General features: G+C 40.7%; 1 protein-coding gene across 1 annotated transcript; it reads left to right on the top strand.

Annotated features, from left to right (window-relative positions):
- Positions 1-875: 875 nt before the first annotated feature.
- Positions 876-20,833, top strand: LOC141394339 (inactive CLIP domain-containing serine protease A3). The gene is made up of 5 exons (XM_073968608.1): positions 876-1,508; positions 19,224-19,375; positions 19,461-19,720; positions 19,782-20,211; positions 20,334-20,833. Exons 1-5 carry the CDS (start codon positions 1,313-1,315, stop codon positions 20,490-20,492), a joined length of 1,197 nt encoding a protein of 398 aa, XP_073824709.1. The 5' UTR covers positions 876-1,312; the 3' UTR covers positions 20,493-20,833.
- Positions 20,834-22,008: the final 1,175 nt, after the last annotated feature.

Raw genomic sequence — 22,008 nt, 5'->3', positions numbered from 1 at the left:
GAGGTCTTCTATTTTATAGAAGACCCCTACGGAGGTCTTCTATGTTATAGAAGACCCCTACGGAGGTCTTGTATTCTATAGAAGAACCCTACGGAGGTCTTCTATGTTATAGAAGACCCCTACGGAGGTCTTCTATTTTATAGAAGACCCCTACGGAGGTCTTCTATTTTATAGAAGACCCCTACGGAGGTCTTCTATTTTATAGAAGACCCCTACGGAGGTCTTCTATTCTATAGAAGACCCCTACAGAGGTCTTCTATTCTATAGAAGACCCCTACGGAGGCCTTGAATTCTATAAAATACCCTTACGTAGACCTATTATTCTACAGAAGACCCCTACGGAGGTCTTCTATTCTACAGAAGACCCCTACGGAGGTCTTCTATTCTATAGAAGACCCCTACGGAGGTCAGTTATTCTATAGAAGACCCCCACGGATGTCTTCTATTCTATAGAAGACCCTTACGGATGTCTTCTATTCTATAGAAGACCCCTACGGATGTCTTCTATTCCATTTGACCGACATCTTAACCACCGACATTTTACCTTACCTTCAGGATTGAGAATAGATGACTAATAGATTACCTCATAAAAGACCATTGATTCTTCCCAAAAATTTTGGACCTTCTATTAAAAGACCAAAAAGAATTTGGGTAAAAACTAATGGGTCGTTCTATGGAACATTTCTTATTGAAGTTACTCAGAACTGTCCGTATAATACTGCTATTAGGTCTTCTTCACATTACCCGTTTATTCTATGTGCCGTCGGTTACACAGCCCTGTTGCAATTTGTTGAAATTACACAGAGTGGACAATTAATGGCACAACGTGTATGTGTGTGATGGCTAGTTTTTGTTTCCACTTTTCAAGTGAACAGAAGTGCTCAACCGTGTGCTGGCTACAATGAGTGGTGTGTGGTGAGCGTGTGTGTGTGGCTGGGTGTTCTGGCCATATTTGTCATATAAAAATTTAAATTGTTAACAAATTCATCAGTGATTGCTGGTCAACTAAAGAGTGAACGTGTGTGTTGTCAGAAACAAGAGAACGGTGTACTACAAAGCGGGTATTCATAAAACCATTTCAAAAAGTTGGTTGGCAAGGACTATAGTCACATATATTTGTGTGTGTGTGCATGTGTACTTACCTGTAACAAAAGGACATTCAGTGGATATAGTTAAAATATACAGACAAAACAAGTAGTGGAATAAAATACAGAAACAATAAAATAATACAAAAAAAAAAAAACAGTTGTTGCTTCCGTCGGCCAACGTGTGCTAAAACAAGGGAAGCGTAGTGAATAACCCTCAGCGTGCAATGAATTTCCATAGCATATCCATAATGAAAAATGTGTCAATGATTTTGTTATTATCCTGCTGGCATTTTTTGGCCGTCCAGGGATTATCATGGAGGGATTTTACCAAGCTGAGACTTTTCACATTTGCCAGCAGTGATGGCCAACAGGAATCGGTGCCAGAACAGTCACAACCAGCAGGAGGAGGAAGTGCAACAAGTAAGAGTTAAAAAATGAATAAGGTTTTTTTTCATACTAACAGGTCTCGCTGTAGGAAGACCTATGAACATGGGGAAGATTTGGACCTAAATTGGGCCTCATCGAAATAATGGTTTTAGACCCAACGTGTGTTTGGACGAAATCTGTTTCAGACAATTTGGAAACGATTTAGCCCTGCCCGTCCTTCTGTTTGGCTGGAGCGCACGATAACTCTCGAACGGGATCGGTCCAAAATTTGACTCTCGTAATATTTTGTCCAAACTTAGATCAATAGGCCATAGCGGTCCAACTCTTTCTTTACTTCAAATGTTCAAAGTTTTTCGCAAAATTTGTCCATGCTTTGGTAATCGTAATATTTCTGCCTCGGTTGTAATCACCCTAGCGTCCGCAATGATTGAGATAGGATGCTAAAATTTTTCACCGAGTGTCTTCTTTCCATAGGCAGGTTAAGTTCGAAAATGTGCTATATAGGTCCACGGTTTTGGTATTGACCCCACATATAATGTTACCACCCGATTTAAGGTATTTTGAGAATTTTAGCTACATTTTTTGACCGAACTTCCTGAAATTTGACATTTGGAAACCTCAAATGGCCAAGAAATTTAAGGTTTTTACCTACATTTTTCGACCAAATTGGCACTTGGAGTTTCAAAAAAAACTTCTGTACCAAAAATAGTGGAGATAAGTCCACGTTTTGGTATAGCCCCCATATAACGGTACCTCCAGATTTAAGGTATCTTAAGGTTTTTAGCTACATTTTTCGCCCAAATTGGCACTTGGAGTTTCAAAAGGATCAAAAAACTTCTGCACCAAAAATAGTGGAGATAGGTTCACGTTTTGGTATAGCCCCCATATAACGGCACCACCTGATTTTCGGTACTTTGAGGATTTTAGCTACAATGCTTGACCGAACTAGCTGACATTTGACATTTTAGGTTCTCAGTTGTCACGAAACTTCTCCACCAAAAATCATCAACATAGGTCCATTTTTTGGTATAGCCCCCATATATCGGTACCCCCCGATTTTCGGTGCATTGAGGATTTTAGCTACAGTTGTCACGAAACATCTCAAACAAAAATCGTCCACATAGGTCCATTTTTGGTACAGACCCCATATAAAGGAACCTCCCGATTTAAGGCGTGTTGGGGAGTTTAGCTAATTTTTTTGGGCCGAACTAGCTGTAATTTGACATTTGAGGTTCTCAGTGGTCGCAAAACTTTTCCACCAAAAATCGTCTACATAGGTCCATTTTTTTGGAATAGTCCCCATATAACGGTACCCCTCCGATTTTCGGGATTTTTACGATTTTAGCCACAATTTTTAACCGAACTGGTTGTAATTTGACATTTGAAGTTCTCAGAGGTCCCGAAAATCCTCCACCAGAAATCGTCCACATGGGTCCATGTGGAATATACCCCATATAAAGGTACCAACAGATTGAATACATTTTTAGATAAAATTTATGACCTAATTAACACATTTGGAATATCCGTGGTCGAAAAATGTTTGCTACTACAAGAAAATTAATTATTCCATTTTAGTTCAGAATAATTTATGCTGGAGGTTATAAACAGTTAGGCTCAACCGAACTTAATGTTTTTTACTTGTTTTGTTTTTTGCAACAGTTTGCCCTCGCAGCCCCTATTATGGCGGTACAAGTATTTTCAGGGGCAAGTCCATGTTTCTTAAGTAAATGGTGCGAATGCCATAAAAACTCTACGGCGACCTTATGTAGTGGCTGGTGTGCCCGACAACTTTCGAACCGGATACAGCGTTAGTCCAACTTTTCATATTTTAATAGATGGTGTCCATCGGTCTACTCCTTTTGATACCTCCCCCACAAAAGTTCAAAAATTTGTCCTAAAATGGTGCTCACGATATCTCTTAAACGGAGCAACCGATTAGGTCTAAACTTTGTATTTCGTAAACTTAGTTTATGTTCGAAAATCGTTCATATTGGTTCACTCCTTTGGGTACCTACCTCACAGAAGTTCAACATTTTTGTTTATGTGCAGTTTAAGGTTTGTTCGAGGATCCTTTGGAAATTTTTACTGAAAGTACTTCCTGTTTTGTTTGATTTATGCCATAGATGAAAGTTTCAATATACACAGGTCTCTGTCGGCAAAGATGGCTGATACTTCTAAACTTGTCTTTCTATTTTTACTTTAATATGTAGGGAGGTGCAGCCCTACACCTGCATGCTGCTGTAGATTAATGCTCCAGATCACCAAGTGGCAGCATTTTTGGATTATGTCTACCCTATGCGTAATCTATTTACTTACTAACTTAGCTGGTCCATTACAGAACATTTGTTCTATAGACCGAACTAAGAAAAGATCTCCATTTCTCTCTGTCTCTTGCTTCCCTTTCTGGAATACCGCGCCTTGTCATCTCTTCATCCACTTGTTTGCGCCATCTATTCTATGGCCTGCCAATTCTGCGTGCACCGCCAAGCGGCTCATATTTATACGCCTTTTTAGCGGGTTCATCATCGCTCATTCTTATGATATGGCCTAGCCAACGCAATCGCTGCATCTCGATGCGTTTAACTATATTGATGTCGTTGTATAGCAGATACAGCTCGTGGTTCATGCGACGTCGATATTCACCGTCAACGCAGATTGGTCCGTAGATCTTTCGAAGAATTTTTCTCTCAAACACACCAAGCACTGCCTTATCTGCTTGCGCAAGTACCCATGCTTCGGAGTATAGTGTTAGCGTTTTGTATAGTGTTATTTTTGTTTGACGAGATGTGGCTTTGTTTTTTAATTGCTTACTTAGACCATAGTAACATCTGTTCGCCAATACAATTCTTCTTCTTATTTCACAACTGATGTTGTTTGTTGTGTTTATGGCAGTGCCGAGGTAGACGAAGTCTTTAACTACCTCAAAATTGTAGGTACCAACTTCCACAGTTGGTCCGAGCTCTATGGGCGCTTTGCGTGTCGACACCATCAATTTGGTCTTTTCGCCGTTTAATGCCAGACCCACTTTCGCAGATTCTGCTTCGACCTTCCTAAAGGTATCAGTTACTTCCTTTACTGATCGTCCCATGATGTCTATGTCATCAGCATAAGCAAGTAACATGTGGCTATTAGTGTAAATTGTGCCATTTCTTTTGACATTTGAATTTCGTATTACCTTTTCCAGCAAAATGTTGAATAGGTCACACGAAAGGCTGTCTCCTTGTCTGAAACTTCTTTTGGTACAAAATTCTTCGGAGAGGTTCTTTCCAATTTGAACTGAGGACCTAGTATCAGTTAAAGTCATCTTACAAAACCGGATGAGCTTTGCGGGGATACCAAATTCAGACATTGCATGGAATACCTTTGATCGGAGGGGACTGTCGAATGCTGCTTTATAATCGACAAAAAGGCGATATGTGTCGATCTGCATCTCTTGGGTCTTCTCCAGGATTTGCCGCAGCTTAAATATCTGGTCAATGGTGGACTTGCCAGGTCTAAAGCCACATTGGTATGGTCCAATTATTTCGTTGACCATTGGCTTTAGTCATTCGCACAATATCCTTGACACAATCTTTTAGGCAATAGGGAGAAGACTTATATCCCTATAGTTGGAGCATACAGTCTTATCTCCTTTCTTGTGGACGGGACATAGGATGCTCAGGTTCCAATCGTCGGGTACGCGTTCTTCCTGCCAGATGGTGCTAACTAGCTGATGCATACACCTTATCAGCGTGTCGCCTCCGGTTTTAAACAGCTCGGCTGGTAAGTCATCGGCTCCTGCTGCTTTATTATTCTTCAGCCTGTTTATTGCTGTTTTTACCTCATCTTAGCCGGGTGGTATACATTCTATACCATCTTGTGGGATTGTATCTGTGGTATCATCGTCTTCGCTACTATTGGATACCAGCAGTTTGGAGAAATGTTTCTTCCATATCTTGAGCACGCTATCTATATCTGTTACCAGATTACCTTGCTGGTCTCTACAGGAGGATGTGCCTGTACCAAAGCCATCTGATTGATGTTTCACTCTTTGGTAGAATTTTCGGACTTCGTTCTGTCTCCTGTACATCTCTATTTGTTCACACTCCCTCTTTTCCATCTCTCTCTTTTTCCTGCGGAAAAGACGTTTCTCCTCTCTCCTTTTCTCCCGATACCTCTCTCGTGCGCTACGCGTTGCTACTGATTGTAAAGTAGCCTTATATGCCGCATTTTTTTCTTCGGTAGCAGCACGGCACTCCTGGTCATACCATGGATTCTTTGGTGGAGGTCTCTGGTATCCAAGTACTGATTTTGCGGCTGTCTGTATAGAGTGGGCAATATTTTGCCATTGTGCTGATATGTTATCATTAAGCAATGGGGTCATTTGAGTGGAATATGCTGTGGCTATCTGTTGTGTTTGCAGCTTAGCGGTGTCTGTCCGTGCTTTATTTGCAACGTTTAGACGGGTACGTACCTTTGCTGCAACGAGGTAATGGTCCGAATCTATGTTTGCTCCTCGGAACGATCGTACATCCAACACGCTCGATGAATGTCTTCCATCGATGAATGTCTACCATGTTTTTTGCCGCTGCGAAGTCTATCAGCCTCATTCCATTGTCTGATGTTTCACTATGTAGACTGAATTTCCCGACTGTTTGTCCAAAGATATTCTCCTTTCCAATTTTGGCATTAAAATCGCCTAGAACAATTTTAATGTCATGGGCAGGACGACCGTTGTCGTATGTTTCTTCTAAGCGCTCGTAGAATATATATTTGGTCTGTTCGCCCTTGTCTTCGGTTGGAGCATGAGCGCAGATAAAGCTGATGTTGAAGAATTTTGCTTTTAATCGAATTGTAGCAAGTCTTTCATTCACTGGGGTGAAGCTGGAGACCAGATTTTTAAACCTCTGACCAACTACAAAACTGCAACCAAACTCATGCTTTGTGTCATGGCAGCTATAATACAGTGCGTCACCTTTAGGTGTTGTTGTGACATCTTTTCCAGTCCATCTTATTTCCTGTAATGTCGGCCTTGTACTTTTTAAGTACATCTGCCAGCGCGTAAACTGCACCTTCTCTATAAAGAGTGCGAACATTCCAGGTGCAGATTCGCAGATCATGGTCCTTAAAACGTTTGCGGGGGTCCTCAACTTTAGAGGGGTTTGTTTTTCTTTTCTTTCGTTTTTGCATAGTAGGCTGCTTTTGTCTAGGGGGGGGGGGGGGTGTTAGAGGCAGCTCCCCAGGTGACATCACGGGGAGGTCAGTGTCCACTTGAGATGAAAGAGGGACCAAGATAAATCCTGGACTTTACCATGTTAAAGCCGGTCAGGACCGTTCCTTGGTATCTTTCATCCCTTACGTCATGTTTATTAGGTAAATGGTGCGAATGCCATAAAAACCTCTACGGCGACCTTATGTAGTGGCTGGTATGCCCGACAACTTTCGAAGCGGATACATCGTTAGTCCATTCATATTTCAATAGATGGTGCCCATCGGTCTACTCCTTTCGATACCTCCCCCACAAAGGTTCAAAAATTTGTCCTAGAATGGTGTTCACGATATCTCTTAAACGGAGCAACCAATTAGGTCCAAACTTTGTATTTCGTAAACTTAGTTTATGTTCGAAAATCGTTCATATTGGTTCACTCCTTTGGGTGGTCCTACCTCACAAAAGTTCAACATTTTTGTTTATGTGCAGTTTAAGGTATACACTTCCAAGATGGACTATATCGGTCCCTTCGTCAGGTACCTCCTCCACAACACTTTAATGAAAATCCATATTTTGGTCGGCAAGTTCATACGTCCAAAAGGGTCACGAAATTTATTCCATAGATGAAAGTTTCAATATACCCAGGTCTCTGTTGCCCTTCTATTTTTATACCCTCCACCATATGGAGGGTATAATTAAATTTGTCATTCCGTTGGTAACACATCAAAATATTCGTCGGAGACCCTATAAAGTATATATATTATTGATCAGCATAAAATTCTATGTCGATTTGACCATGTCCGTCTGTCCGTCCGTCCGTCTGTCTGTCTGTTGAAATCAAGATACAGCTCGCATTTTTAAAGATAGAAAGTCCAAATTTAGTACAGAAGTTTTTATTACTTGCAGGATGGTTGGTATTGAAAATGGGATATATCGGTCCACGTTTTGATATAGCCCCCATAGAACGGTACCTCCCGATTTTCGGTATTTTTAAGGTTTTAGCTTCATTATCCCACCAAAATGGCTGAAATTTGGTACGTAGTCTTCTTTAGGGGTATAAAACTTTCCCCCAAAATTTTGTCGGTATCGGTCCACACCTTCATATAGCCCCCATAGAACGGTACCTCCCGATTTTCGGTATTTTTAAGGTTTTAGCTTCATTATCCTACCAAAATGGCTGCAATTCGGTACGTAGTCTTCTTTAGGGGTATACAACTTTTCCCTCGAATTTCGTCGTTAACGGTCTACACCTTTATATAGCCCCCATAGAACGGTACCTCCCGATTTTTGGTATTTTGAAGGTTTTAGCTTTATTATCCTACCAAAATGGCTGAAATTTGGTACGTAGTCTTCTTTGGGGGTATAAAACTTTCCCCCAGAATTTTGTCGGTATCGGTCCATGCCTTCATATAGCCCCCATAGAACGGTACCTCCCGATTTTCGGTATTTTGAACGTTGTGGCCTCAATATTCCACCGAAATGGCTGAAATTTGGTATTTAGACTTCGTTGGGGGTACTCAAGCTTCCCCTTTAAATTTGTCGGTATAGGTCCACGCCTTCATATAGCCCCCATGGAAAGGTACCTCCCAATTTTTTGTATTTTGAAGGTTGTGTCTTCAATATTCCACCAAAATGGCTGAAATTTGGTATTTAGTCTTCAATGTGATATAAAACTGTTCGCCAGAAACGCTTTCATATTGCCCCATTTCTGACTAAAATTCGTCGGTATAGGTCCACGTTTCGGTATAGCCCCCATAGAACGGTACCTCCCGATTTTCGTAATACTGAAGATTGTGACGTCAATATCCAACCGAAATGGCTGAAATTCGTTATTTCGTCTTCCAAGAGTTATAAAATATTCCAGAAGAGTATTATCAGTATAGGTCCACGTCTTCCTATATCCGCATAGAAGCTAACTTCTTGATTTTCGGTATTTTTTAAGTTTTAGCCACATTCTCTTACCGTAATATAGGAAATTTGGTACTTAGTCTTCTTTGAGCCTAAAAACTTTCCGTCAGAAATTTGTCGGTATTGATCGACGTTTTGAAATAGCCCCCATAGAATGGTGCCTCACATTGTTTTACCGAAATTGCTGAAATTTAGTATTAAGTCTTCTTCATACACGAAAGAAAACTAATTATTCCATTTTATTTCAATACAACTTGTGGTGGAGGGTATAACAAGTTCGGCCCCGCCGAACTTAACGCCGTTCTTACTTGTTTACTTTAATATATAAGGAAGTGTAGTTCTGCATGCTGCTGCAGATTAATGCTCCAGATCACCAAGTGGCAGCATTTTGGTTTGTGTCTACCCTATGTAATCTAGTGGTATGTCTTCGCTAAATTGACACTGGTTTGAAACATTTTCAGTACTGCCTGCTGTACACATCCCAATACCCTATCTACTTCGATACATTTTTCGTGTGCAAAATCCATATTTTGGTCGGCAAGTTCATACGTCCAAAAGAGCCACGAATTTATTCCATAGATGAAAGTTTCAATATACACAGGTCTCTGTTGCCTTTCTATTTTTACTTCAATATGTAGGGGAGTGTAGGGCTGCATGCTGCTGCAGATTAATACTCCAGATCACCAAGTGGCAGCATTTTTGGATTCTGTCTACCCTATGCGTAATCTAGTGACAAATATAATACGATACTTGGCATCATTTTGGTATGTGTCTTTGCTAAATTGAACATTGCGACACTGGTTTGCAACATTAGCAGTACTGCCTGCTGCACACATCCCCATACTCTCTCTACTTCGATACATTTTTCGTGTGCAGTTTTGTTAGTGATTGCAGAGAAGACTTCCCTGCGTGGGACTTTATTCTCTTAATACTCCAGATCACCAAGTGGCAGCATTTTTGGATTCTGTCTACCCTATGCGTAATCTAGTGACAAATATAATACGATACTTGGCATCATTTTGGTATGTGTCTTTGCTAAATTGAACATTGCGACACTGGTTTGCAACATTAGCAGTACTGCCTGCTGCACACATCCCCATACCCTCTCTACTTCGATAAATTTTTCGTGTGCAGTTTTGCTAGTGATTGCAGAGAAGACTTCCCTGCGTTGGACTTTATCCTCTTTGGTAGCAGCACGACAGTTCTTATTGTAGCAAGGTTTCCTTAATTTCAGCTATTTGCTTGGAATCTGTGGGTTCAACACAATCTATGAATGCTTTCGCGGATCATGGCCTTTAACATGTATCCAGAGGTCGCAAATATTAAGGCGTTCGTTTGCATCATTCCTGGTTTTTTAATAGTATAGTGATAGGCTCCGGTACCTCTCACCTATTCTTTCCATTGAATATTTCTCGTCCTCGATCAGAGACCAAAGGAACTCGGAGATTTAATTCTTGATTCTCCCGGGAGAAACTCTGATCCGCTGCTTATTTGATAAATAGTAACCCAACATGCACTGCATTTGATCATTCCACTATCCGCAAACTGTAAAAGCATCCGTTAGCTCTCAGGTATGTTTCTCCAAAAGGGAAGAAACTTTTTTTGGACACTGGCCATTGATGTCAGAGAATTTTTGCTACAAAAATGCTCATCCGCCTCCTATACTTTCTTAAATCTGTAAACAACAACCTTAACGAATGGAAAACTTTAAAACAAAACTCTCCGACTCTCTCTCCCCCCAGTGGATAAAAGAAATTTATATCGTAGCTTTGCCAATCTATAACAAGGATACCCCTCTTGTGTATCCTTCAGCAGAGACATGTGTAAAGTAATTATTTTTTATTGGTCGTCCATTTGTTTTATTGGTAACAGTTAGCAACCTGCAGTTGTGAAAATAACAACAACCACTACTACTACTATTGCAACCCTGTTGGGGGCTGGGATACAATTTGGCCAACGGCTTTTGGTGTGTGCGTACTTTGCCTGTATGGAATTTCCTGAATGATTCGCCATGAATATCTGCTTAACAATTCATTAAATCGCGTGTACTTCGTAATCGTGAATATAAAGCCACACACACTCACACCTAGCTGTACTGTTATGTGAAGCAATTGAAACAATAATAAAAACATCAATTTACATATGCTATGTATGTATGTATATGTAGAGAGGGTAAATATTTACATATGAATTATTAAACTGGAATTGACATGCGAATATCGGGATAAGCTGGAAAAGCCCGAATGTGGGCGAAGATTTTCTGGGAAATTTAATAGCATTGAGTGTATATATGTGTATGTGCTTTGGTGTGTATGTATGTGAATATATCGCTTAATTCCCATGATTATTTGTGTGACATATTGTTTGAACAGGATTTAGATATGTAACTGTTATTTAATTGTTTGCAGTGAAACACGAACAATTGTTTTCATTGGAAATGTCCTGTTGAAGGACAGCCGCACTCGAAATTATTTCGTGAAATATGAAGCTATTTTTGGATGAAAATGTTCATTGTGGATATAGGAAAGGACACAAGAATTATATTTATAGTCACAACTAAAATTAAGTTCTGCATAGACGTAATTCTATACACACCGTGTGTAGGGAAGGTAATACTGTAGTCAGAGTCCCTCCTTGCACACTGAAGAACGTCAATATTAAATTTCTGTCGGTGGCTAAAACACATCGCAAAAGCCGATATGAAATTCTTATCTACAAAGTTTTATACAAGAAAGAGAGAGTTCTTATAGACCAGAGAGGGAGTCTTTATTGACTACCGGAAGGGAGTCTTTTTTTGACCACCGGAAAGAAGTCTTTATAGACGACCAAAAGGGAGTCATTATACATTATATAGAAGAGAGTATTTATAAGCGACTAAAAGGTAGTCTTTGGGTGCCACCGTGGAAATATACCCCTAATGTTGGCGACATTTCCTGAGTATTTCATCCATGTAAAACTTCTTTACAAGTAGTGTCTTAAGACACGCCGTTCGGACTCGGCAATAAACAGTAGGTCCCGTATCATTGAGCTAATATGAATCGGGGTGCACTATTGATATGAGAGAAGTCTCCCTTGCCCAGCATATGATGTTTGTGGAACAATTATTAGAAGGTAGTCTTTATATTCGACCTGAAAGTACCTTTTACAGACGAGTAGATGATAGACTTTATAAACGACTGGTAGTGGAATTCTGTAACTATTTTTTTTTAAATTACCGACAAAAAATCGGTCACATTAAAATACGAAATTATTAATGAAAAGTATCAATAAAAGTTGACAACACTGTTGCTATCGGTAGGATTTAAACACAGCTTTATTTTGGTTGTTTACTTCCCGAAAATTTTCGTTAATTACCGAAATTATAAGCATTTTAATTGTTGCCGATATTTGTCGGTAGCTCGTGTGTTACAGAATTCCATTACAGAAGTCTTTTTAGACGACAAGAAGGAGCGTTTTTTGCGACCTGAAGAGAGTCTAAATAGCCGAGTAGGAAGTGCTTATAGAATAAAGAAAGACCAAATGAAGAGACATTTACTGACCAACAGTAGCATACATCAATTAATGAGAGGATTCATTTACAATCTAAATAAAGTCTTTGTATACATCCCAAAGGCAAGATTTCCCCTCTATTGAGACCATTAACCAAAACGTTTATAAAACCTTTGAAAGATTTTCTTTTTTCATTTTTGAATTGTGTCTACAATATGCGTCATCTGGTGGAAAATATAATAAAATATTTGGCATCATTGTGGTTTGTGTATTTGCTAAATTGAACATCATGGTGCTGATTGAAGCATTGGCAGCACTGGCTGGTGAACACATCATCATACCCTCTCTACTTTGATACAGTTTTCGTGAGCAGTGTTGCTATTGATTGTAGAGAAGCCTTCCCTTTGTGGGACTTTGTTCTTTTCGGTAGCAGCACGACAGACGAGTAGACGCTTCGAGCCCCTTTTAGACGAATAGAAGCGATCCTATCTAGACGACCAGCAGGGAGTCTTTATTGACGACCTGAATAAAGTCTTTATAGACGAGTGGGGAGTCTTTATAGAATAAAAAAACCCTCTTTACAGACCAGCTGAAGAGCCATTTACTGACCAGCAGTAGCATATATCAAATTATAAGAAGACTCCTTTACAAGCTACAAAAAGTTTTAGTAGACATTCCGAAGGCAAAGTTTTCTCTCTATTGAAACCTTCATAAAACCTTTGAAAGATTTTTTTTTCATTTTTGGATTGTGTCTACCCTGTGCGTCATCTGGTGGAAAATATTATAAAATACTTGGCATCATTTTGGTTTGTGTCTTTATCGTTGTGCTGATTGAAGCATTGGCAACACACCATCATACCCTCTCTACTTTGATACAGTTTTCGGGAGCAGTGTTGCTATTGGTTGTACAGAAGCCTTCCCTGTGTGGGACTTTGTTCTTTTTGGTAGCAGCACCACATACGAATAGACGCTTCCAGCCCCTTTTAGACGAATAGATGCGAGACTATCTAGACGACCAGCAGGGATTCTTTATTGACGACCTGAATAAAGTCTTTATAGACGGGTGGGGAGCCATTATACAATAAAGAACCCTCTTTACAGACCAACAGTATCATATATCAATTAATAAGAAGATTCCTTTACATGCTAAAGAAAGTCTTTGTAGACATTCCGAAGGCAAGGTTTTCCCTCTATTTAGACTCCTAACCAAATCCTTTATAAAACCGTTGAAAGATTTTCTTTTTTCATTTTTGGATTGTGTCTACCCTATGCGTCATCTGGTGGAAAATATAATAAAATACTTGGCATCATTTTGGTTTATGTCTTTGCTGAATCGAACTTCATGGTGCTGATTGAAGCATTGGCAGCACTGCCTGGTGCACACATCCTCATACCCTCTCTACTTTAAGACAATTTTCGTGGGCAGTGTTGCTATTGGTTGTACAGAAGCCTTCCCTGTTTGTTCTTTCCGGTAGCAGCATCACAGACGAATAGACGCTTCGAGCCCCTTTTAGACGAATAGAAGTGAGCCTATCTAGACTAGGAGGTAGTCTTTATGAACGACGAATAGAAGCGAGACTATCTAGAGGACCAGCAGGGATTCTTTATTGACGACCTGAATAAAGTCTTTATAGACGAGTGGGAAGTCTTTATAGAATAACCCCCTGTTTTTGCAAAAGTTTTTATTCTTCTCACACGAATTGTCAAATTTTGTAGATCGATTTACTCGCCTCAGCGCAAATGTAGAGCTCTAATTTTTAAAAGAGGAATTCTTAACTATATATGGAACGCGTCTACGAAAAATTAGGTCCGTATGTCATCTGGGGGCTGAGCCATGGATGCCTGAATTATTACGAATATAGACGAACGAACAAAAAATAGTTACAAAAACAGGGGGTAAAAAACTCCTCTTTAAAGACCAGCTGAAGAGCCATTTACTGACCAACAGTAACATACATCAGTTAATAACAAGATTCCTTTACAAGCTAAAAAATCTTTGTAGACATTCCGAAGGCAAAGTTTTCTCTCTATTGAGACCCTTAACCAAAACCTAAATAAAACCGAAAGATTTCCTTTTTTTAATTTTTTGGAATGTGTTGATCCTATGCGTCATTTGTTCGAAAATATAATAAAATACTTGGCATCATTTTGGTTTGTGCCTTTGCTAAATTTAAAATCGTGGTGCTGATTGAAGCATTGGCAGCCCTGACTGGTGAACACATCCTAATATCCTCTCTACTTTGATACAAATTTCGTGAGTAGTTTTGCTATTGATTGCAGAAAAGCCTTCCCTGTGTGGGACTTTGGAGGGTGTTCTGTGTCTAGAAGTTAAGGAGTTCTGTCTATGGAATAACTTTAACAGGTCTTCCGTTTATAGGAGACCATTGAAAGGTCATTGGGTTATATAAACAGTCATCTGCTTTGGAAGAACTTTGTGTCTAGAAAACATTTAAAATGTCTTCTGACTTTAGAAGACCACCGAAAGGGCTTCCTTTAGATGTTCTTTGACAGGTTTCCGATGGTAAGTTTAGAGAACTTTTAAAATGCCTTCTGCCAATAAAAGGGTTCGAAATTCGCTCGGCCTTCTTTATTCTTTTATTTTCGTTATGTCAGAAATGAAGCGGAGCACGAAAGTAAGCCGGCGAGGCTTCTTATGTACCGACGACTTAACACTCTACACAACTAAAATCGAAAACCACTTTTGCTTCGTCTTTTTTGACGAGGCAAGTATATGGAATACAATTTTAGAGCCATAACAGGGATCTCAAAGAATAACTGCAGCAAAAATCTGGACTCAATTGTATTATTGTGCGGGAGATATTGAAGGAGTCGTCCTAAATATAGGATCACTGCAGGGTCCATATTTCAAGAAGTGGCTTTAAACTGGATGTTTTCACAAAAGTGTTGACATTTTTTAGAAGGAAGTATCGCAAGGAATGGGCCGGCATAGTACATCTTAAAACTTGATATCTTCTCGATAGCTATTGAAGCAGCCACTGTAGGATTTTTTTGAGCTTTCTAGGCAGTATGTTAGAAACCCTGGAAAACATCTTAACGTCGTACTCAGAGAAACATGGACTACCTTCGGTGAAAATTTCACAAAGATCCTTGAACAGCCCTTAAACTACCGTACCCGGGAGATACCCAAAGGAGTTGTACCAATTTTTGAACTGGAACCAAAGGCAGACACTCATTTTGATAGCCGTTGTGCCAACCAGAAAGTTGTAGTTGGTCACCTTAGGACTGTTTCAGTAAGCATTGACTTAGCCAAGAAACAACTTGTATCGTTGTAATCAGAACAATTTGCTTAAGAATCAGGACAATATTTGAATGGTTTTTCTATGTTGGAAACAGTATATCCCGGAATTTTTGCTTGCTTTTCCGGAACGGAGGAAAACTCAGGACCAATATGGATATGTCCCATTTTTCACCTCCGTGTCCACCATACTTAAGCTTCGGCGAGACGCAATAGTTGCAATAGATGTCATCAATGGAGTGGGTGCATCTCCCGGGTTGGTCTAGACTCATCCATGTGAGGGACTACGACAGGACCCATGTAGCTGGATGCTGCGTGAACACAGCCGTTGAAACAGTCTCTTCAATGCAGACTTATCTAGCAAGAGACTGGCCTCGATGACCCGTACATATGTTAGCAAGCAGGTGCGGAACTGCCGAGGTAGAGTTGCATAACTTATAATTCCAACCGATAAATAGCTGTACACCAGGTTGGAGGTCCGCTTTTGGAAGGTCATAACCGACTAGTTTTAAAGGATTTTAATGCTCATCATCAGTTGTGACACTCTGTCCTTGGTAATGACCAAAGGAGAATAGCGTGGCCTGAGCAGGATAGTAGCTCTACATTTTGCACGGTCAATTAGGACCGCCCTGCCAGAAATAGCGAGGAGTGCCACAGTTTGCCGGACATAACCATCGTGTCACTTGGTCTGATGAATGTCGCCATCTGGTCTTTGTTCAGACCATCTCCCTATAATTGTCGCCATCTGTAGACTGACTGTCTTCATCACCTAGGAACGACGACCCTTTATCAATCATGGGAAATCTAATTGGACCAGATTCAGAGAGTTCACCAATCGCAGCTTAAGATAACGGCTTAACCCTTTTGATTTTCGGTAGGCAGAAAGTACGTTCCCGGATACAGTCACTGCTGCTTATTATATGGCTGCTCATCGCGTGTGTAAACTAATTAATAAGTGAATTGTAAACAACGATTAAGTCAGTCCCGAACCCTGAGAAGAAGTAAGATAGGACCTCAGTCGCGTTTGGAGAGGTTCCGCCGACTGATTCGAAGAGGTTGCTTTATTGTCGACCTGAATAAAGTCTTTATAGACGAGTTGGGAGTCTTTATGAAATAAACCCTCTTTACAGACTAGATGAAACGCGATTTACTGACAAACAGTAGCATATAACAATTAATAAGAAGATTCCTTTACAAGATAAAAAAAATCTTTGTAAGATAGGGCAAGGTTTTCCCTCTATTGAGACCCTTAACCAAAACCTTTATGAAACCTTTGAAAGATTTTCTCTTTTTTCATTTTTGGATTGCGTCTACCCTATGCGTCATCTGGTGGAAAATATAATTAAATACTTGGCATCGTTTTGGTTTGTGTCTTTGCTAAATTGAACATCATTGTGCTGATTAAAGCATTGGCAGCTCTGCCTGGTGCATATATCCTCATACCCTCTACTTTGATATGGTTTTCGCAGCAGTGTTGGTTGTAGAGATTAAGTCAGTCCCGAACCCTGAGAAGAAGTAAGATAGGACCTCAGTCGCGTTTGGCGAGGTTCCGCCGACTGATTCGAAGAGGTTCCCAATTTATTTAAATCGACAACTTATCGAGCACTCCGTGAATGACATGGCGAAGAGAAGAGTACTACGTTGCATTAGATCTCTTCCTGCTGAGTAGGAACCACCAAAATGTACAATGAATGGTGCTGCGAATGCAATCCGAAATGCTTAATCATATTGGGCCTTAACAGAAAACGGAAATTTGGAAAATGGACATAGTGGTCCTGATATTGAAGGCAGTTAAGGATACCGATTTTGATTTTGTCGTCCGTAGCAAAGACCCTTGAGGCTTTACTCCTCTCCAGGTTCACAAGTGCTATCCAGTTGCTGATCATCAACATGGCTTCCGTAACCAGTACAGCAGCGCTGCTTGCCATCTCCACACATATTAGTCGAGGACTCAATCAGAAAAAACCATGCGATAGGTCAGTGTTGTTGGCGCTCGAATTATCAAAAATCTTTAATACTGTTAAGCAACCCAGGGCAATTTGAGGACATTGAACAGGCTACCCTCCGGCCAAGTTTGAATTTAATAATTGATATGTGTGGACATCAGTCCTACGTGAAGAAGTCGAAGCCCCGTAGAGCGAAGCTGGAGTTCCACAGGGTGGGGTGATATCTCCGGAACTGTTTAACCTCTACCTCTCCTGTATTCCAAACCCACAAGATGGCATTGATATCGTAACGTATGCGGATGATATTAAGATTTTGGCATCGGTTACCTTCCCTGATGACATTTGTGAAAGACTGAACTCCTATTTGACCGATCCTTCCAACTTTTTCAATGCGAGGAATATGCAAATATCAGTTCATGTGGTCCGCGCATGCCACAGCTATCTGCGACACTCTTAAATGTAGGAACAGTTCCTCAAGTCCCTAACCGGCAGTACTTGGGGTGCAGATAAAGAAACCTTGTTGACCGCATATAACGCGGTCGGTCTGTGAAAAACTAGGCGGCGCCAGTATGGTCCCCAAATATAAGTGCAACGCGATAGAAAAATATTCAAACCTGTTAGAATGCCGCCCTTAGAACTGCGACAGGGTGCTTCCTCATGTCTTCCGTGGACCATCTACGTAAGGAGACAAAGATTCTCCCGGTAAAGCAACACAATGACATGCTTTCGTTGCAGTACTTGCCCGGATTCTACAGTGAAATCCATCCTAATCACAAAATGGTGGTTAGTACTCCCCACCCAAGCATGCCACGAGAGATCTTCATGATCTAGAAAGAGAGATCCAGCGTTACAAGAGACAACCAACAATCATCAACAATTCACACGGATGCAGTCGCTGATACCACAAACAACTATCGTATGAATGCGGTCCTCGGAGGAGCGTCAGCTGGAACGACAAACCAGAGTAGTTTTGGCTCAACTACGCTCGGGATGGTGCAGCCGTCTGAATTCCTGTATGGCAAGGGTCGATGACACCGTGCAACACATCTGCCCAGCATGCGGCACAGCCCGCACGATGCACTGCACCTTTTCAACTACCCTGCATACTCAACTAACTCCAGTAGATCTGTGGTTACATCCCATAGAAGCAGCCACATTTTTAGAACTAGAGACATATCAGAACTGGGCATATCATATACTGAAATCACCACAGGTTGAACACATCTAACACATTCTGGAGTCATCTTGCGATTGTTTGAGGCTTCCAATTTAATTTCCATATATTCGTACTAGAGGATCACGGTCGGATATTCAAAACTACTCTCCACTCTACTCCACTTCTCCAAATAATTTTTCCTTACCAAGAGCTCCTTCACCCGAGCATATTTCTTGTACATATATAGCCTTGTCGATACCTGACTGGCATGGCGTTAGGATTTCAATGCCCTCAGTATGACGTCAGTGTCTTGTAATGCCTGTAATATTGCATTGTTATCCTCCCAAGAACTATATGTACTGTTGTCGAATAAATCCGTGATACTATCGGAACAATCAGCTATCTCTGCTCTGGTAAGTAGTGACACATTCGCTTCTACTGTTCTCTTTCGCATGAATGCATGGGTGATATTGACAGCAGCAAGTTTACCGCTGGAGTAACAAATGAGGCATTTGCTCTCACTTTGCACTTTGTAGAGGTTCTGTTCCTCTTTGCACATCTCTTCGCACTTTACCTTGTGATGTTTGACAATGAATCAACGTTTTGTTTTCTTTTTCAAGTTCAATGCTTTGCCCCATAGGACTATAAGCTTTAAATACCTGTTTAAATAATGACCCTTTATAAATGTGGTATCGACAAATCCGTTCTCAGAATCATGGTCCATGTTTTCCTGGTTTTGAAAACTGTGAATCCACAAATCCTTAAATGTCCACATTCATTCAATTCCCCCTTATTTTCTTTGCAGTTCAGACACGTCAATTAATATCGGGTACCATCAATCCGTATATTGTGACACCATCCTATTGTATTTGTGTACCGGCTGGATCATGTCCAAATCCCCTGCCGACACCACCCACCGATGGTAGTGGGCAAATTGATATACGAATTGTGAATACGGTAAGTTGTGTAAATCGCTGTTTACCTTCCGCTTAAGCTTAGTGATGGCTTTAAATTCCCATAAATTCCCATTAAAATTTTACAGGGAGTAACACCAGCACCAACAGCAGCACCATTTAGCTGTGGCTATGGCCTGTCTGTGTGTTGTCAAGCTGGTACATATCAATGTGGTCATAGCTATCCACCACCACCGAACAGTCAGGCAGCTGGTGCTGGACAGGCATCATTTGGTGAATATCCATGGCAGGCTGCTTTACTGACAACCGGAGAAGTATATTTAGGTTCGGGGGCTTTGATATCGGCACAACATGTCCTGACCGCAGCCCATAAGGTGGCAAATTTACCGTAAGTCTAAACATTTCTTTTGTCGACGAACGGCATTTAATCTCCCTGTTTGGAATTGCAGCATTACCTCGTTTAAGGTGCGCATTGGTGAATGGGATGCTGCCAGTACCACAGAACCCATTCCAGCTGAGGATGTTATGGTGGCAAATGTTTTCATCCATCCCAACTACAACAAAGACAATCTACAGAATGATGTAGCTGTGCTGAAGTTGGCCACACCAGTTTCGTTGACAAGCAAATCAACCGTGGGCACAATTTGCCTACCCACCACCTCGTTTGTGGGTCAACGTTGCTATGTGGCGGGATGGGGTAAAAATGATTTTGGTCCCACCGGTGCCTATCAGGCGATACAACGTGAAGTTGATGTGCCGTTGATACCGAATGCCGATTGTCAAACTGCATTGCGTCAAACACGCTTGGGGGCCAGCTTTGTACTGGACAATGCCAGTTTCATATGTGCTGGGGGTGAGGCAGGCAAGGATGCGTGTACGGTAAGTACAAATAGAGGAATGAATGCGTAATTTTGTCCACACTCACACATATTTAGGAGTTAGTGTTTGTGTGTTCATTGTTTTTGTTTTTCTTTCACATGTATTTGTTTTTGTTTCAACAGGGTGACGGTGGCTCGCCTTTGGTTTGCCAAAGTAATGGCCTCTGGTATGTTGTCGGTATGGTGGCTTGGGGCATTGGTTGTGCCACAGCAGGTGTACCAGGCGTTTATGTTAATGTGGCCACATATTTACCCTGGATACAAACAGTGTTGGCTTCATAGTTTCCGCTTGCCGAGGATGATGAAGGCAATGACGACGTGTAGAGGACAAGCCGTTAAACAACAACCATCACCAGCCTACCACATCGCAGCACGTCGCATAGCTGCAAAAAACATCGCAAATCGTTACACCAACAGTTCATTGACCGTTGCAGTTAAATTAGGCGTAATATTTTTTTGACCCCCCTCTTCTGGTGTTTTTGTAATTTTTATAGTTTTGATTATGTATGTATGTATTGTGTATTTCTTCGTTATACATATAATTGCAATTAGTTTTAGTAACTTTGGAGAATATTGTAAACTTCTCTTTTTATAAAAAAAATAAATTAAAAATTCATTTTAAAGGTGTATTTCTGGATCCGCTGACTCTATGGACAGAAGACCTCTAAATGTCATCTGTGGACAAAAGTCTTCTAAAATGTTTCTAAAGACAGAATAACTCTAAAGGTCTGCTATAGAGAGAGGACCTCTAAAGGTCTCCTATAGGGAGGGACAGAACACCTCTAAAGGTCTTCTATAGACAGGAGACTTGTAAAGGCCTTCTAGAGGCAGAAGACTTTAAAAGGTCCTCTATGAAGAGAAGACCTCCGAAGATCTTTAAGGACAAAAGACCTCTAAAGGTCTTCTATGAACAGAAGACTCCTAAAGGTCCTTTATGGACGGAAATCGGTTTAGGTTATCCTATAGCCGAAATACCTCTAAAGGTCTTCTATGGACAGAAGACTTCTAAAAGTCTTTTATGGGGAAAACACTTCTCATGAACTTCTATGAAAGGTTTCTTCTGTGGACAGAACGATTTTCTACAAAAAGACCTCTAACGGTATTTTATGGACAAAAGACCTAAAGGTATTCTATGGAGAGAAGACCTCTAAGGATTTTCTATGAACAGAGGACCTCTAAAGGTCTTCCTTGGGCAGAAGACCTCTAAGGATCTTCTATGGACAGAAGATCTCCAAAAGTCTTCTATGGACAGAAGACCTCGGAAGGTTTTCCTTGGACAGAGAGCATCTATAGGTCTTTTATAGATAGAAGACCACTAAGGGTCTTCTATGGACGGAAAACCTCTAAGGATTTTCTACGGGAAGAAGATCTCTAACGGTATTCTATGGACAAAAGATCTCTAAAGGTCTTCTATGGACGGAGGACTTCTAAAAGTCTTTTATAGGGAAAACACTTCTCATGAACTTCTATGAAAGGTTTCTTCTGTGGACAGAACGATTTTCTACAAAAAGACCTCTAAAGGTATTTTATGGACAAAAGACCTAAAGGTATTCTATGGACAAAAGACCTCTAAGGATTTTCTATGAACAGAGGACCTCTAAAGGTCTTCCTTGGGCAGAAGACCTCTAAGGATCTTCTATGGACAGAAGATCTCCAAAAGTCTTCTTTGGACAGAAGACCTCTAAAGGTCTTTTATGGACAGAAGATCTCTAAAGGATCTTTATGGTCAGATTACCTCTAAATATCTTCAATGGACAGAAGATCTCTTACTTACTTAGCTGGCCCATTACAGAACGTT

Source organism: Musca autumnalis, unplaced genomic scaffold (assembly GCF_047663935.1).
Source record: "Musca autumnalis isolate F117 unplaced genomic scaffold, ASM4766393v1 scaffold_1, whole genome shotgun sequence".
Classification (NCBI taxonomy): Eukaryota; Metazoa; Arthropoda; class Insecta; order Diptera; family Muscidae; genus Musca; species Musca autumnalis.
Note: the sequence above shows the minus strand (reverse complement) of the source record. Positions and strands in the feature narration are given on the sequence as shown.

Excerpts from the sequence above, each read along its gene's own strand:
- LOC141394339 (XM_073968608.1), top strand. The coding sequence starts at position 1,313 with ATGAATTTCCATAGCATATCCATAATGAAAAATGTGTCAATGATTTTG. Across the intron at positions 1,509-19,223 it reads AGGAGGAGGAAGTGCAACAA|TTCAGACACGTCAATTAATA; the intron begins GTAAGAGTTAAA and ends TTTTCTTTGCAG. Across the intron at positions 19,721-19,781 it reads CATAAGGTGGCAAATTTACC|CATTACCTCGTTTAAGGTGC; the intron begins GTAAGTCTAAAC and ends TTGGAATTGCAG.